Source organism: Arvicola amphibius, chromosome 6 (genome assembly GCF_903992535.2).
Source record: "Arvicola amphibius chromosome 6, mArvAmp1.2, whole genome shotgun sequence".
Lineage (NCBI taxonomy): Eukaryota > Metazoa > Chordata > Mammalia > Rodentia > Cricetidae > Arvicola > Arvicola amphibius.
The window spans coordinates 3,991,066-4,006,358 of NC_052052.2; the positions used below are offsets into that span (position 1 = coordinate 3,991,066).

The window sequence follows — 15,293 nt, forward strand, 5'->3', positions numbered from 1 at the left end:
AACATGGAAAATGGACAAGCAGACAGGGACATACGATGCAGTCTGGACTCTCCTCGGAGCATCAGTGGTCCCCACTCCCGACTCCCCACTCACTGAACTTAAGAGGTCCACAGAACTGAACCCCAGTTGTTCTCCTCCTCCATCCCACCCCCCACCACTTCGAGACAGGTTTTCTCTGTGTAGCACTGTCCGTCCTGAAATCCTCTCTATAGACCAGACTGGCCTCGAACTCAGAGATCTGTCTGCCTCTGCCTTCTTAATGCTGGGATTAAAGGTGCAAGCTATCACACACAGTTCAGTTGCTTTTCCTCTTAAAGACTGGTCCTTCACCAGGGTCACAAGCCTGAAAGCCCAGGGCTGGGGCTGGGGTGGTCTGCCTCCTAGCTGGAAGTCTCTACATTGGGTCCTATCAGCCAATACTCCAGGCACTGGGTCCTTGGATGGAGGAGGCCTATTGTGGCCCTGCGGGCGGGCTGCATGCTTTAATGGGACACATGTTGCCGCATGGCCCCAACAGGCTCCGCTTGCGACTGGCTTTGAGCAGCCACAGGCAGAAAATTGCTACATTGTCCCGACATTAGAGAGACTAATTTAGCATCTCAGCGTGGCCAGAGCATGAAAGGAAAGGCCAGCACTCCTCGCCGTCTTCATCAGACCTCAGGACACCTAGGGCTCCATCGTCATCATTTAGGGTGGCATGCAGCCCACAAAGCTCCCTGTGACACTGGAGGACCACCAGAAGAATGTTGGGAGATGAGAAGCGCCAAGACTTGGCAAGTAGAGACTGTGGTTGAGGCTCAGAACCTACAGTAGCTGGCTCAACAATGCCTGGAGAGGATGGGTTTGGGAAAAGTCTTCATACTGAAAGAGTAGTGGTGGCTCAAGGAAGAAATTTAAAATAATAAATAATAAATAAATAAATAAATAAATAAATAAATAAATAAATAAATAAATAAATAAATGGAGTCCTCAGGGAAGCAGAAAGCATCTTGAAAGCCAGAGGCAGCCTGGGCCATTGGAAGGGGCCCCATAGAGGGACACAGGGACAGCTCCCCTGTATGGCATCCCTTTTCTGTCCCCTCCCCTCCCCCTCTGGGCTTTTCCAGTTCCTAGAGCCTCATTGACATGCAAACGAGGTACCCCTATAAAGGCACCACAGCCTACTATCTGCGCAGACATCACAAAATGGGCACCGAGCCCACGTTGAGGGGCAGCCCCAGTGGCTCAGCCAGCAGCTTCCGAAAGGTCTGGGGGTCCTGAAGGGTCTGGGATGAGGACTCCCGGGGTTGGGGACCCCTGGGGTGGAGGGAATGGAGGCCTGGGAAGCTAGGGCTCTCCCTCTGAAGATTACCGGCTGGCCCACAGATCTCCAAGCCTCTGATGGAGAAGAAGCGCCGTGCACGCATCAACATGTCACTGGAGCAGCTCAGATCTCTTCTGGAGAGACACTACTCACATCAGGTAAGGCAGGAGAGGAGGGGAGCAACTGGTCCAGCCCTCCCCAGTCTGCCTGTTAAGAGAGCATCTTGTGACTTGGCAGATACGAAAACGGAAGTTGGAAAAGGCTGACATCCTGGAGCTGAGTGTCAAGTACATGAAAAGTCTTCAGAATTCATTGCAAGGTAGCGAAGTAAGGGCTCAAAGATCTACAATGAGACATTGGGAGGGACATGTGAGAGCGAGCCATGGGGTCTTGGGGCTAGGCGTGGCATCGTTTGCCAGTAAACCCTGCGCTTGGGAAGCTGAGGCAGGAGGATGGAGAGCTGGAGAGCAGTCTGAGCTACAAGTGATAGCCTAGGGTAGGATGGGGGATGGGTAGAGACGGTCCACCACCTAGCTGGGGTGGATGTGGGGAAGGACAGCCAAGGCCTGTCTGGCCTGTCTGTAGCCTTGCAGCCTGAGTGTGAGCATAGGTCTGCCCCACCCAGGAAACCATCTTCTCCCTGGATGTCCTTATGCATCTCCCCTTCCTTTTATCCTCCACACCTCTTCTGTTCCCTCCTCTCCTCCCTTCCTTTCTTCAGGACTCTGGCCAGTACCCACTGGGATCGACCACCCGTCTGGCTTCCAAGGCTGCTTGCCCGGCGTGAGCCAGCGGCTTCGGCGCGGAGAAGATGGCAGCGGCCTGCGCTGCCCCCTGGTGCTGGAGCGCAGGGCGGGCAGCACCATGGACAGCGCCAGCCCGCAGGCGGTCTCTATTCTCAGGCCCTGCCTCCCGGCCATCTGGGCTCCTGCTACCGTCGCAGGTGACTCCCAGTCCCCGCTGTCCCCGTTCCCTCTCCCTAGAGGTCTCCCCGAGTCCTCTACCGGCGTTCCCGCACCGCAACCAGCGTCAAACTACCAAACCGAGAACCCGAGACCCGGGCTTGGGGTGTGGCGTCCTTGGTGAGTCCCAGGCAAGGATTCAGACTCAAGACCCTTCCCCCGCCCCATTACCCGCTGTCTAGTCTGGGGACACGGAAACTATTTGGGGCGCCCCTATGGTGACTGCAGGAACTCTTTCAATCGGTGGCCCACTTGCGGATGGGGGTCTACGTGAATTCACCCACTCCGGTCCCACCTACCAGCCAGATCAGCTCCCTCCTCCCACCTCTAGTGGAGCTAGGAGGGGACGTGTGGAATGTGCCCCTTTCCCAGGGACCCAGGGCTGGCATTCCGCCCCTGACCCCCCTCTCCACGACTGCGTCACGGTGGGAAGGTTGCGGTCGCCAGCGGCGCAGAGCGGACCCCTCACAGCGAGGAGAATCGCTGCTCCGCCCTGGTCCATTCAACTGGCCTCGGGCGCTCCGTTCCCACGAGCACAAAGCGCACAGAGCCCCGCCCCTCCAGCGAGGGGCTTCCATCCCATCCCACCCCCACCTAAGACCTTCTCACTACCATCGCACCCTCCTCCGCCTCTGCACGGGGCCCACCCTGTGGGCGCGCTCTCCAAGATCCTCCCTTCGCGGATGCCCACGGCTTCAGGGTGCTGATGCAGAGCAGGGGCTCCGCCCCTAAGGTGCAATGAGTGCTCCAATGTCGCTGCTTCGTCACAATCCCAGGTCCCACCCATCGCTGCGTGGCACCACCCGTGCAAAGCTCGGCACTTCCAAGAGCTGCGCATTTTGTGTTCTGAAAAGACGGGTGCCCGGGACCACAGAGCGCCTTCTGAGCCCTAGGCTCTTGGAGTGCTCTTGCACCTGTTATATATGTGCTGCGACTACAGAGGAGAGCTTTTTGCTCCCAGGCTCCTGTCGTGGGCCAGCCTGGGGTCCAGCACCTCTTAGTACCAACGTGCAATTCTGAATAAAAACTGGCTGTTTGTACAGAGACTGAGACGTGAGTGTACGACGTAATATTAAGTTTGGGGCGGCTCTTGCCCTGCCGATAAACACGCTCTGGTCTACTCAGGATTCTCCGCAACTTGGCTCTCCCACACTAACCCATTCCCACACCGCGGGCTTTCTGGAGCAAGAACCAGTACAGAGCCCAGCCCTGGCCATCTCAAGGCGGCCTCTGGTCAGCCAACCTGGTGAGAGAAAAGCCAAGACTTTTCTCTCCTCTACCGCTAGGTGGCGGCCTCTCAGCGAGGATCAGAAGGAGTGGTCGGTGAATCAACCAGTGTCTGAGAGGGAGGTCTCCAAGCCAGTCTTAGAGGTACCTAGACAACCTCACAGGGGCGACCAAATCCTGGCGCCATGCACAGGTGCCAGGTTGCCACCCGTGTCAGAGGACCTTTCTCTGACTGGTGGGTTTTGGAGCCCACCCGCTGCTTCCTACAGTTGTGGGCCCAGGTCTGTCGCGCTGGCCAGGACTGCAGCACCTGCTTGGAGAAATGGCAAGTCCAAGGGAATAGTACACGGGTCTAGACGTCAGGATCTGTAGACGTCAGTAGCTGGGGAGTAACTGGTTAGGGCTGCAAAGACAGGTTTCCGTGAACCAGCCTCAGAAGGCTGTGTGCAAACCATGAGGACATTTTTATTGGGTCCTGTACAGAGAGAAAAGCTGTTTTTCAAAAATCTACAAACGAATCCCTGACTCAGGGCTGGGCGGTGGTATACAGTTAGCATTCTTACTGGTAACCCGTGGCCGAGGTCCTTACAGGTGTCAGCAAACAGGGAGGCCGAACAAGGAAGGACTGGGAAAGAGCCCTGGTGCCTAGCGTGTTCTGCTTGGGGTTTGCCCTTAAAGTTTTGTAAAAAGTAGAAGAGACTTGGGGGGACCCATGTCCCCGTTATGAGTATTGCCATTGGATACAAAACAGAGTGAAAACCGAGACGATTTGAGGCCGGTGAGGCAGACAGCGGCTAGCTGGTGGCCCCTGCCCCCACCCACATGACATCAGTCCCTAAAGGCACAGCAGCAAATGGGCCAGAGGAAGCTTCTCCCACGTCCAGAGATGGACAGACTGCAGTCCCCTGCTTTGCTCATTTGGGGTGGCTTATCTTTCGCTGACCCCATACCCAGGGACTACAGGGACCTCTGAGGCCTAGGATAGGGCAGTCACCCACCCCCATCCCCAGCTGGAGTTGGAACTCCACCTGGAGAGGGAGATGAGATGGGCCTGGCCATTGGGCAGTGAAAAGGGGGTGGGGGCACAGGCTGCTCTGTGCTGGCCTTAAGACCATCTCCAGGTCCCAGCACAAAGGCTCTGCCTGACACGGCTGTGCTACCCCATTCCCAGCTCACAGCCTGGGTATCTCCTGGGAAGACCTATGTCCCTGGCACAGTCCAGAGAGCAGTCTACCCAGGAGAGCAGAGCCCTTCTTTGTGGCTGAGGAGGGGTAGAGGACACCCTTTGTGGGGCCTTTGCCTGTGTGAGTTGCAGGCAAAGCTGGAGATGGGCACCAAGACAGGGAAGCCACTTCCATTGCTCCAGCTCTCTGCACCAGGTACAGAGAGGATACAGAAGTGGCTGGCATAGTGGGAGACAGGCAATACGGTGGAGTCTTGAGCACGGGGACACTAATGGGGGCCAAGGTGGCTGTTATACCCATGGTGTTGTGCTTTAGCTAAGGTGAGTTTCCAAGAGGGCAAGGGTCATTGAGATGGGGAGGCCTCAGATCCAGGGGGTCACGTGCTAAAGGCTAACCCTCACAAAGGGCCCTAGACTACCTCTCGCATCTGGTCCATTCAAGTACGAGGGCACATAGACCAGGATTATTCTTCAAACAGCCCTGAGAGATGTATCATGGTCATCCACTCATCAGAGAAGGGAAACTGAGGCAGGTCACGGGGAAGCCTGCTCAGTAGAACTTGTTTGGGTTCTGAAGACCCCTGTGCTCACAGAAGCTCTACAGGCCATACCCTTGAGGGGAGGCAGATGCAGGGCCAGTAAAGATAAACGTCGTCCTGTAGCTTCTAGCTTAAGCTTCTCCGAGAAGAGACTTATTTTGTCCTTTCTCATGGTGGACGGGTCTCAGGGTCCCCTATATACCCCAGTCTAGCCTCAGAGCCTAGGGGAGGTGTACCAAATGTGCAGATGCCACTCACTTCAAAGGCACAGTCTGTCCATTCCTGGGAGGTGCTGTGCTAAGCAGCAGGTCTGTGTCCTATGCAGCCATCAAGGGCGGCCATCATTCCTCCAGGCGATATCAGAAGGAAGGAACCACAAGAGGGGCGCAGAGACAACCATCCAATCACCCCTAGGGTGGGTGGCTCTTGTCCGCGCTCCTAACTACATGCGGTGACATCTTTGGTGCAGAGCCTCTCCCATCTGCATGGCATCTCTGGAGAGGCCCGTGAAGGCCCTAGGACGCAGAGCCCAGTGAGTCCGAGTGCAGCGTGACGTAGCCCGAGGACTCTGAAGGCGAGCTCAGAAAGCTGCTGGTGCTGCCGCCGCCCACCACGTGCAAGCCTCCGGGCTCGCCCCACGACGCGCTCAGGCCGGTCTGCAGGGGCCCCGCATGCGCGCGCGTGGCCCTGCGTCCATGGCTGCGTTGCGCACGGCCGCCAGGAGGCGTCGGGACCTCACAAGGCTCTGTGCAGTAGGAGGCGGCCGGGAAGGGCCGCGCTGGGGCGGGTAGACGACGCAGGGCCTGGGGCTCGCGCTCGAAGGCTGTCAGCGCTAAGGCATCGGGCAGCAGCGAGACCGAGGCGGAGCGGGCGCCGGGCCCGGGGCGGCGACGCGGGCTGCCTGGAGGCGAGTCGTGGGTGCGACGCGGGCCGCCATCCACGGACGAGGGCTGCAGGGACAGCAGGCTCTCGGCCGAACGACGGCGCGGGCGGAATGGGGGTGCGTCCTCAGCGAAAGCCAGCAGGCTCCCGCGCCGCCGGTCGGGCCCCGCGGGCAGCATTAGGTGTTTCAGGGCTGCCAGGTCCTCGCCGGAGCTCCAGCGCGGTAGGAAAGTGGGCAGCGGGACGGCGGCCCATACGTCGGCGTCATCGTGGGAGAACCGCCGTGTGGGTGGGACCTGCGAGCACCCGGCCGGGCTGAAACGGGGCTGCCCTCCTGGAAACCCGCACTGATGCCTCCCCGCGCCCTGCAGAGCAGTTTGTGGGTCAGGGACTAGGACCCCCTGGATCGGCGCTTTGAGATTTGGGGCATGTGACAACCTCTCTGAAACTCGGTGTTGACTGAGCTTGGGTCAGTTGGAAAGTCTCATGGGAAGGTTCACAGACACCAATGGATCCCTCTTCCAGGGCACGGGGATGGGCCCACCCGCACAGACTGGGACCTCGAGGTAAAAACCAAAGGCTGACAGCCATCCACTGCCACTGATCTCTGCGTGCGTGCATGCGTGCGTGCATGCGTGCGTGCGTGCGTGCATGCATGCGTGCATGCAAGCGAGAGAGGGAGAGAGAAGGAGAGCAAGAGCAAGCAGGTGAAAGAGAGAGGGAGAGACTTTTGAGGTCCCTCTGTTCTGCCTCAACCTTACCTGCAGATACTGCATCCGATCCTCCTGCAGGGGCCGCAGAGGGTAGAGCTGGGGTAAGCCTCCCTCCAAGGCAGAGAGCTCATACTTGGCCATCCTGTCCAAGGCCACAAAGTCACCTCCATAGCTGTAGTCAAGGGAGCGCTCCAATACTAGGTCGGGGGAGATGCTGCCATCTAAGCTGGTCTCTGCAGGACAGGACAGAAGCATAGCATCATGAAAACGTGGTAGCAACAGTAAGGTTTTTAGGGATCTCCATAAGGAAGGGACTTGTTTGCTGGAAGGGCAGGCAAGGGTTCAGAGTTCAAATCCCAGCTACAGAACACTTTAGCTGTGAGTCTGAAGGCTGACATATTGGGCTACTTTGCTCCTCTGAGATTTGGGGTGGGAACTCCATGGGACTAAACACCCCCACAGGCTGACAGCTCCTGGCATACAGACTATCACTACAGGAATATCTGGTGGTGGTGAACATGGTCACTTAAGTGCCATGTGGTGGGAATATACCAAATGACTACCTCACCTGACACCCAGTGATCTCACCCAAGCGCTGTCCCTCCCCAGAGGCCACCCGGAGGCCATCCTACCATTGTCAGAGTCCTCATCATTGGACATCAGGGCCATGCACTTCTCCCAGACTGCCTTGAGGTCTGCCCGGTAGCGGTCACAGGTCCAGAGGAAGACAGGGAGCAGCAAGGCCTGGGCCACAGAGCACCATAGGACACACAACACCATCCAGGGCGCCGAGGCGTCAGCCCGCAGGCTGCTGACGCTCACCACCTGTGGACACAGGGCTGGGCCTGACCTACAGGTCCCTCCCTACAACATCCCTCCTAGCCACAGCTGCACCGCCAGAGTGGCAGAACCCATCACCCACTGCCCAGAGGAAAAGGAGGACTAGGTGGTGGCTGCAGGAAACTGGCAGGGTCCCGTACCCACCCTGAGTATATAGCTCAGCTGTGCATATCACCCCTCAGTGTGCTGGGCAGCAGCCTCACGGGTGCCCATGGGATGATGTGACAGGAGTTACTGCCACCTGCCTGCAAAGGAACAGGCCAGGAAAAACAGGCCTCAAGCCTGTTCCTGTCCCTGCCATATCTCCCTGGGGCAATGGCCTCCTAAGCTCTGGCCCTCCAAGCTCAGACTCCAGAGGAGACCCAGCAGCCAAAGGGCTCTTCCCAGGGTCCCCTCCTCAGCTTGGGAAATGTTTAATGACGCTGCAACAAAGCAAAATTGGGCAAAGCGTATCTGTTCTGCCATCTGGGTAATCCCTGGAAAGCCGCTGGATTTCTCAGGGGCTCCATTTCCTCCGTCTGTGAAATGGGCTTTTTTTTTTTTTTTTCCTTTCTCTGAGACAGGGTTTCTCTGTAGCCTTGAAGTCTGTCCTGAAACTCACATTGTAGACCAGGCTGGCCTCGAACTCACAGAGATCCACGTACCTCTGCCTCCCTAGTGCTGGGATTAAAGGCCTGCGCCACCAGTGTTTGGCTAGTTTCACTTTTTAAAGCATTTATTTATGTATGTTTTGCCTGCTTGTATGTACACCACGCATGTGCCTATGGGTAGCTGTGAATCACCATGTGGATACTGGTAGGGAACAAAACCAGGTCCTCTGCAGGAACAGCCATGTTCTTAACTACCGAACCATCTCTCCAGCCCTGACGTAGGAACTGTTGATAATGCTTGTGACAAGCAGAGAGGCTCCATTGATGGCATCCACTTCCCAGCTCCAAGAACATGCTGGGGTGGGTCCCAACTCTGAGAACATGCTGGGGTGGCCCCTCCCATCTTTACAGTGCTTTGTGCTGCTCAGGACAGATTCTTAGCTCTTACCATTGACATAAAGGCCCAACTGTAGATGAGGACCTTAGATGGGAGGGTGATTGGTCTGCTGAGGGACAGTGTCAGAGAGAGCCAGGGATGCAGCCCGAGAGGCCCTTGATTCTGAAGCTGCCCCGGATCTGGGTCTTCTCTGGGACTGTGTCCAGCAGCAACTCACGGCTATGTGGGCAGGCTGGCTGTGGTCTGGCTCTTGTCTCTCCCAGACCTTTTGAGGCAGGAGTAAGGCAGGAGCTGTTTACTGAGTGTAAACTTCAATCTTGAGCCAGCCTCGTCCAAGCTGTTCCGCGAACTGCAGGCAGTCCCGCTGCACCATGGCTAGCAAGGCCTTCATCCAGGGAGCCTTTAATTTACCTTCCTTCTCCAGGCTGACAATGAAGTGCAACTTCAGAGAAGGTATTAGGGGCCTCCCTATGCCAATTCAACGTCCCCTACCTACTGGCCACATCCTGGGACCTGGGCAGGGGAAGGCAGTTGCATTGCTTCTCATGGAAAGGGCCTTGGGGCATGGGAGAAAGTACCTCTGCGGTGTGACAAAAAGACCCTACCTAGTCAGCTGACAAGGGCTCAAGTCTCATCACATCTACCCTGACTTTAGGCAGGTTCTCTACCTCTCTGAACTCTGCCTTCCAAATCTGTAAAATGGGAGCGATAATTCACAGCTCAGAAATCAAGCCTGAGGTTTCAGCCACCTGATGCCCAGTCCCTAGGCTGTCCTAGAAGCTCCCTACCCAACAGCCTCACCCACCAGCACAGGGAAGCCCATGAGGCAGTCATAGATGACCACGATGGTGACCACCAGGCCCGTAATCTGCAGCGAGGTTTTGGCAGGCTCCGAGCCGTCAATAGAGGAGCGACGCTTGCCCTGCGTATCCTCCACCACGATGGTGGGCACAGTGAAGGCACGGCGGTCCGCCCGGTGCCCCACCTGCGTAGTCAGTGTCTGGAAGAGGGCAATGGCTGTGCAGACCACGCCCATGGCCACGCTGCCACCCACCAGTAGCAAGAAGCAGACGCCGAAGCCAAGGCCGATCTCAGCCACGATGAAGCGGCAGCCATGGGTGTAGAAGCGTTCACTGGTGTCGTGCCAGCCAACGGCAGGAAGGGCCGAAAGGATAAAGGACACCATCCAGATGCCCATGACTGTGTGCACCGCCTGCTTCTTGGCATTGCTCAGCCTGGCATGGGGCGGGGCAGGACAGAGAAACCTGGCATTACCAAGGGACCACAGAGGGCCCCAACAAACCTTCCCCACTGACAGTACAGTCTCCACCCAGCCAGCACTGCAGGACCTTGGCTCCTCACTGGACAGCCATTCGTGCACCTGTCCCTCTCATCAGGCATTTGTGTGCTGCGACACCCCTGTTCAGTCATGAGCACTCCACCTGCATGCCACGCCCCCGCTCCTGGACCTTCTCACCCATCCTGGCATAGCACACCCAGACGTCGGTGCTCACCGGTAGTTGACTGGCCAGCGGACCATCCACATGCGGTGGTAGGCGATGGAGGTGACGGAGAAGCAGGTGGCCAGAGTGAGGGTGTAGAAGGTGGACACGAAGACTTTGCAGAGGCCCTCGTTCCACTCGTAGTCGGGACGCTGCCTCCGCAGCTGCACGACGGCGTAGGTGGCAATGGGCACCGCTACGTTGAGCATGTGGGTGGCCGCCAGTGTACACAGCAGGAACTCCAGAGGCTTCCACTTCCTCTGCTTGGCACCCACACTGAGGATGCCCCAGGCGTTGGCTAGCAGCGACAGGCCTCCGCACGCCAGCCAGCCTACCGCACTGCCAGGCAGCCGCCGCTCATCACTCATGGTGCAGACGGGAGCTGGCGAGTGGCTGAGGCATCCTCCTCTTCCTCACGATGCAGCAGCCCTCACACGTCGGGGCTTGGTGATGCCAGGGGCCAAGCAGCTGGGGAGGGAGCAATGAACACTCAGTGAGATATCAGACAACAGCACCGAGCTACCAAAGGAGAGGCGAAGAGTCCTGTATGGCCCTAGCTTACACCAAGCTGCTATTCCAGAAGAACTCATCAGTTATTGTGCAGGAGGCCCAAGGGGCAGTCAGTATACAGGGTTGTCGAGTAAGTACACATTCCCTCATTTCCACTGAGTTTTCTTTATAAGATTTATGTAATGTACGTTGCGTGTACCTGAATGTTCAGTGTTTGTACTATATGCATGCAGTGCCTGCAGAGTCCAGAAGAGGGCATCAGATCCCCTGGAACTGGAGTTACAGGCAGATGTAAGCCACTAGATGAGGGTGCTGGGAATTGAACCCAGGTCCTTTGGAAGCACAAGTGTTCTTCATCGCTGAGCCATCTCTCCATCCTCAGTCTGGGGTTTTAAGGGACAATGTCTCACTATGCAACCCTGGAGAGCCTGGAACTGCTGTGTAGACCAGGTAATGTCTCACAGCGAGTCCTCTCACCCTCCCTACACAGACATCCCAGGCACTTTGACCATTTACCCAGCCCCCCCATACCTCCCTTTGCCTTCTCTGATCCCCCAGGTAACCTGTGAGGTAGACACGAGCTGGCCACCACTCTCACACCCACCCTGAGAGTGGGTAGACCATCTCTCATAGTGGGCCTCTGCACAGACCCTGGCACAGCCAGAGACTATGACCAGAACTGCATTACAGGCTTTGGGGCCTGGTCCCCTCCTGAGGAGCATTATGCTGGTTCTGTGGGGATGCTAAGGGAATAAACAGCAGACAGCATATCTCAAAAGCTTAGGGCCCAGATATCACCCAGCAGGTGCTGTGAGTGGGGACAGAAGTGTTCTGGGAGCTGGGTTCCACACCCAGCAAGGGCTGTGGGGGACAGCAGTGTGCTGGGAGCCAGGTCCCACTCCCAGAGGAAGTGAAGGCTCCCTGCAGCCCTATTAGTTGCGCTACTGAGGACCTAGCACACACTCAGCCTTACACGGTGCCTCCAGCTGGGGACAGAAGGACAATCGCAGCCTTAGTCACGTTTCCCAGTTCTCAGGCAGGGAAAACCAAATTGTCCTGGCCAACAGAGCAGACATTCTCTGCAGGTCTTGTCTACAATTTCTTTTCTTTAAAAAAAATAATTTTGAGACAAGATCACTCAATGTAGCCTTGACTGTACTGGGGCTCGCTCTGTAGACCAGACTGGCCTTAAACGTCCAGAGATCCGCCTGCCTCTGCCTCCCCAGTGCGGGATTAAAGGCAGGCACCACACCCAGCCCTTGTCTGCACAGTTCTTTAAGCCTGCTGTGGACTCTTCGTTTGCTTTTGTGTGTCTGCTCCAGACCTGCCCAGACTCTGACCCAGAGGAAGGGTCTACTGCTGCCTGCTGCAGGCAGGGCAATTTCTGCCCAAACATTAGGTTGATGCTTGCAGAGACTAGGGTGGGTGGCAGGGTGGCCCTATCCGACTGAACCCTCCACCAGCATCTGGGTCTAGCCAACTTTCTCAGCTGCAGACTGGAGTCTACAAAGGTGAGAGAGGAAGAGCTTTGTGGACTGGACTCAGGAAGCTGGAGTCCAGCCCCAGCTCCCTGCTTGTTACCGGATACCACCCCTGCACCTCCATTTTCTAATCCACAAATGAGACGTGACAGTGCCTTTCTTGAAGAGAGTTGGTGCACTCTGCCAGGCAAAGTACTTAGATTGGAGCCAGAGGCACAGTGAGCCATCAGTAAACACTTCCCTAGGCCAAAGGGAAGCATGGATTAGAGCCAAACCGAGGTCCTCACGGGGCTTCAATTCAGCCGTCTAGAGGACAGAGACCCCGGGTACCAGTGGTGAGGGAGGCACATTTCTCCAGCGTCTTTAATGGGTGGTACTGCTGCCATCCTCATGACAGAAAGGCATTTTGATGGAGGCAGAGAGATAGATCACCTGCCAACATCTTTATGAACCCAAGCCAGGATTCAAACTGCGTGCATCAGACACCAACGTCATGGTCTCCAAGTCCTTCTAAAAAGTCCCCAACAAGGTACTTCACTGCTCCTAGAAGCAAGGTCTGTCTGAGCTGCTTGTCCCTGAAGGATAGATCCTAACCAAGCTGAGGGCAGCTGAGAGCAATGGGCCAGGGCAGGCCATATTTGACCCCAGGAATCCTGGAGGTTGTATTCTGGGAGGGAAGGGATGTTCTGGAGTGCTGGGGGGGTGGGGGTGGATATTAGATCCTCTTAAATGAAGAGACGATGGGGACGCGCTGTTGATGCCCACAGCAGCAGTCACTGGGGGCCAGACCCCACTGGGCCCCACCGCGATTTGGCGACTCTAGCCAGCAAAGCTCCTTCTGCAACGGATTCCAAGCGTCTCCAACATTTCCAGGAGGATGCTTCCCACCTCCATACCGGGAACCCCTCAAATCGCCCTCCCCCAAGGCAGGCCACAAAGCAGGTGAGACCATCTAGAGACCCTCCCAGGCCTTGAAGCCTCCTCCCTCCGGAGGGTCTGCGGGCAGGGCCAGGCCGTGACGTCACGACCCCGGGCCAATGAGGCCGCTCAGCCCCGGGGCTGTATTGCGCAACAAAGAGAACCCAGAACTTGAAAGGATTCCCCGGGTTCGGGCTGCGCCCACCGGTCTCCAAAAAGCCTACGCTTGGTGATATCGCCTCCTAGCTGGCCTCTGGTCTGCCTAAAGGTCTCCAAAGGCCCAGATGGACGGCGGCCCAGGGCACAGAATGCAGTGCACACCTCTTGATACCCCACTTATAGGTTTCGGTCTCCCGGGGTTCGGTTGGTATTTTTACCCGCCCCTAAAAGGCGCAGCCCTGCCGGCCTGGCTCTTATAGATCTTCCAGTTTCCAGCCCGAGGGCGCGTCCAAGTGACGGCCTGGGGAGCCAGCTTAGGAGTGGGACTGTGTCTCAAACCCGCACCCTCAATTTGCGTTGGGCATAGGGGCCTGGGACCCCCAAAGTAGCCACGCCTGCCCGCTGCCAGCAGCCAAGGACTGCGCTGCCAGCCCTGGAGGCGGGGAGCCGAGGGAGAGGCTGGCTCGGAGAAGTTACCCTGAAGGTCCCCAAGTTGGTGGTGGTGGGGCGATCTGACCCTAAAGGCTGTCCACGGCCACTCCGACGAACCCCGCGTCCCACCAGGTGCTCGCAGCGCCGCCTTGTCCCGTCCTCCCGTCCGGATTTCCCCTTCGGTGTCCCTGGGCCGGGGCGGCGGCGCTCACCCAGCATTCGGGCGCCCGAGGCTCTAGCTCGCTGCTCCCGCCTCCGGCTCCGGCTGAGGTTCCCGCGCCCCGGCACTGAGACCCCGCCGCCAGGGGCTGCGGGGGTGGCTGGCGGAGGAGCAGCCCGCGGGTCTGGGCATCCTGGCGGCGGCTGCCGATGGCCAGAGCGCTGCGCTGCGCTCGGCCCCGCCGCCCTCCCTCCCTGGGCACCGCCTCCGCCGCGGCCGCTCTCGGCTCCCGCCGCTCCGCTGGCTGAGCTCAAGCGGCCGGGGGCGGGGGGCGGTTCACGGCGCATGCCTCTGCCGGGGCCTCCGCGCCGCCCCCTGGCCGCGCCCCGCCTTCCCGGCCGCGTCGCGCTGGCCCCCCACTCCCGGCAGCCACGTAGCCCCAGCAGCCGCACTGAAGTCCCTTAGAGCGCACGACGGGACCCGCCCACGTTGGGGCCTCTTGGGACTGGGTCACTCGCGCAGCTGCCTCTAAACCGCCTGGAGTTGAAGGGCGGGCCTCTCAGACCAGAGAAAGGGGCGTTTGGAGGTGGATAGAACACAGGACAGGGGATATGGGGAGTCAGGGAGGAAGCCATGTCATATGTTAGCATCCTTGACAACGAGCGACAGGATTCGTGCGCCTGAAGACTAGTGGCTTCTAGGAATCAGAGTAGCAGGAGGCAGGGTTGGGCCAACCAAAGGTTCCAACTTAATACCTGTGCCTTGGGCGCTGCTGGGAACAGTGCGGGAACCTCGGGGATGCAGGGTGACTGACCCTCTCCAGTGGACTCTTGTCTTGTCCCCTCTGATGTTTGGGCCGACCAAGCTGATTAGCAGAAGCCAGGATCTGAAGCTTGACTCCTGGCTCTTCCTCCTCTTCTGGAACCCACCTTTGGTTAACACTTGTGAGGCTTGTCACCCCTACACTGCCCAACTCCTATGTGAGGGAAGTGTCTTGTTCTCCATGGGAATTCTTCATATCTCTCCAGTCAGAGCAGAGCTGACATCCTGACCCCCATCCAGGTGACACAATTGGCACAATATCTTCTGGGCCACTCAGGGTTGTGTGGGACAGGACCATCCTTTAGCCTCCCTGGGCCGGAGACCTGTGCCCACAGGAAGATGGGTACCAAGGACCAGACACACCTTAGTTGCAATCCAATAGATGCCTGGTGTCCTACAAGCTACCCTCACTCAGGAGCTTACCTTCTGTACCTGGGTGCCAGGTGGGCCTTAGGGTCACTCCTCAGAAGTCGAGATTTTTTAAATAGAGGGTTCATAGTAATATGCAGGGCTTGGGAAGGCTCTATATGTGTCCCCCAACACTCCCCAGGGTTTCTGGGAGTGGTCAGGGCTCCCGTGCAGGCGACCCTGGTTATAAATAGATTGCCAGCAGAGGGCGGTTGTAATCAAGTGTAGCATTTTATTGCTGGGTCTATGAAGGACATGCCTCAGG

General features: G+C 57.7%; 2 protein-coding genes across 2 annotated transcripts; one reads left to right on the top strand and one right to left on the bottom strand.

Annotated features, from left to right (window-relative positions):
* The first annotated feature begins 1,185 nt into the window (after positions 1-1,185).
* Positions 1,186-2,389, top strand: Hes3 (hes family bHLH transcription factor 3). Its single transcript, XM_038332300.1, has 4 exons — positions 1,186-1,245; positions 1,366-1,461; positions 1,541-1,622; positions 2,025-2,389. Exons 1-4 carry the CDS (start codon positions 1,186-1,188, stop codon positions 2,387-2,389), a joined length of 603 nt encoding a protein of 200 aa, XP_038188228.1.
* Positions 2,390-3,992: 1,603 nt separating this feature from the next.
* On the bottom strand, positions 3,993-13,986 carry Gpr153 (G protein-coupled receptor 153). Its single transcript, XM_042055343.1, has 6 exons — positions 13,851-13,986; positions 10,151-10,606; positions 9,442-9,871; positions 7,442-7,634; positions 6,858-7,042; positions 3,993-6,392 (listed from the first exon to the last, which is right to left on the bottom strand). Exons 2-6 carry the CDS (start codon positions 10,504-10,506, stop codon positions 5,730-5,732), a joined length of 1,827 nt encoding a protein of 608 aa, XP_041911277.1. The 5' UTR covers positions 10,507-10,606; positions 13,851-13,986; the 3' UTR covers positions 3,993-5,729.
* Positions 13,987-15,293: the final 1,307 nt, after the last annotated feature.